The sequence below is a fragment of the Plecotus auritus genome, assembly GCF_963455305.1.
Source record: "Plecotus auritus genome assembly, chromosome: 10".
In the NCBI taxonomy this organism is placed as follows: Eukaryota; Metazoa; Chordata; class Mammalia; order Chiroptera; family Vespertilionidae; genus Plecotus; species Plecotus auritus.
Genome location: NC_137785.1, coordinates 48,494,592 through 48,496,675, shown reverse-complemented (window position 1 = coordinate 48,496,675; position 2,084 = coordinate 48,494,592). Strand labels below are relative to the sequence as shown.

The 2,084-nt window shown below is 57.2% G+C and overlaps 1 protein-coding gene across 1 annotated transcript; it reads right to left on the bottom strand.

Annotated features, from left to right (window-relative positions):
* On the bottom strand, positions 1–1,830 carry CIAO2B (cytosolic iron-sulfur assembly component 2B). The gene is made up of 5 exons (XM_080644675.1): positions 1,646–1,830; positions 1,411–1,490; positions 1,031–1,156; positions 572–617; positions 1–211 (listed from the first exon to the last, which is right to left on the bottom strand). Exons 1-5 carry the CDS (start codon positions 1,785–1,787, stop codon positions 114–116), a joined length of 492 nt encoding a protein of 163 aa, XP_080500801.1. The 5' UTR covers positions 1,788–1,830; the 3' UTR covers positions 1–113.
* Between the last annotated feature and the right edge of the window lie 254 nt (positions 1,831–2,084).

The window sequence follows — 2,084 nt, the reverse complement described above, 5'->3', positions numbered from 1 at the left end:
TGAATATAAATTAAGGGTTTATTACAAAATGCAAAGTGTGAGTTTCTTATTGTCAGTGACTCAAGAAGACAAGGTCATGAGCCCTGGGTGAGGCTGGAGGCGAAAAGCCAGGCTCAGGAGCGGGCCGAGAGGCACTGGTTCACAACCTCCAGCAGGTGGGTGTTCTCCAGGGCAGCTGCCACCCGCTCCTTATCTGCAAGTTGCTTATTCACTGGATGGGAAGGAGCGAGTGGTAATATATGTATATACCCCCACCCCTTATTTCCTTACCAGGACCCCAAGCCTCAATCAGGCTACTGCAACCACCTGCGCCCACATCTGGGACCCCTCCCACCTAGCTGCTCAAGTCTGCCTCCTACAAATCCTGACACACCCTGGTCCTGGGTAGTAAGGAGAGGGAGAAGACAGGAGGGGGGAACACAGTAAGCACAGGAGACTCTAGTCAGTCCAGCTTCAGTCTAGGCTGCCACCTCCACTGAGGAGTCACCCACCCAGCACTCTCCCCTTGCCCCGCAAACCACCATGGCAAGGGGGAAGCTTCAGGGCCAATGCCTCAACACCCCACACTTACCTGCATGCTCTGAGGCATGCGTCCCTGGCGTAATGTGCACGTCCATCTGGGAGGAAGATAGGTAGAGCCTGAGCACTCAACCACCTGTCTACCCCTTCTTTTCTCTCCCCCATTCACCACTTCCTAATCATGCCTCTGAATTCTGGCCCTTCCAGTATACCCCAAATCCACCTGGAGCCACTCCATTTCTACCCAAAGGGCAGGCCAACTGCTGTTGACTTAAAAGCATTCTACCTGTGCCCCATTCCTGCTCCAAACCTATCTTTAGCTCCCTACGGCCTTCCTAACCCACTCCTCACTACTCTTTTGCATTTTCCAGCTCAGGCCTTTATTCTTGTTGTCCTCCAGTTTCATCTCTGTTAGCTGGGATCCTTCCAGGCCCATGTTTCTGCTCTTCGTGTTCTCCTCAGTAGAAGATAATTACACTTGCCCCATCCCCTGCACTCAGCTCCAACTTACTTTGAAACGCTGGGGGAGAGATCGCAGGAGCTTGACTTTGATGGACAGGCCAATGAGGGTAGCCATGCTGCAGTGAGGAATGGTGGGTGTGAAGGCCACAGCCACTGTGCTCTCGGGGTCGCTCACCTGGATGGGGGTGGGCTGTCAGAAGTCTTGGCCCTTTCAGCCCAGAGTTCCTCTTCTTACTCTGTTGCTTCAGGCAAGTCGCCTAACTTCTATGGGCCTCAGTTTCCTCATCCATAAAATAGGCACAACACCCCCCCCCTCCCAAAGATCCCCTGAAGAGTCCCTGAGCTGAGAGAATGACAGCCGTTTGGTGAATAGTTGAACCTTTCTGACTCCTGAACAAGTCGCTCCCCTTGGACGCTGGACAGACTCACCTGAACCCGAACTTGCTCTACTACGTTCAATTCTTCTAGTGTCAGTGGATGCTCCGGGTCATTGATGGAGCGAATCAGATGTGGCAAGTGAAGGAAAGGGGACTCTGCGCCTTTTCCCACTCTGCACCCTCCGCCAGGAATGCCTGGTCCTGACACAGCTCCACCGACTACTGGACATCACTTCGTCCCCCTCCCAGCCCCCGCAAACCCGCCCGCGCCCGGCAGCGGCGGATATCGAAGATCTCGCGCGCGTCGATGCTGTCCGGGACCTGCTCGTCCTCCTCGAACGCGGTCACCGGACGCTCCCCGGAGCGCTCGTAGATGAGGGGGTTCGCGTTCTCCAAGAGGCCGCCCCCCGCGCCACCGCCGCCCACCATCGCTGAACCGCCGGGGGCCGCAGTCGGCGCACTTCCGCTTCTTATGGCGCACTTCCGGGAGAGGCGGGCGGAGCGACGGGGTCGCCCGAGGGACACGCAGCCTAGCCTGTCCTCGGCCGTGGCCTCCGCACTCTCTCCACGTGGACCCGGTAAGGCGCGACAGTTCCAGCAAAGCGACGCCGGGCGGTGCCAGCCGTAGCATGTTGCACCGAGGCCAGTTCTCGGGGATACCGAAGACCGGTCTGAAACCTCCTGGCGTATCTCACGCATCACTTCCTCTGGGAAGGCCGCTCCTTA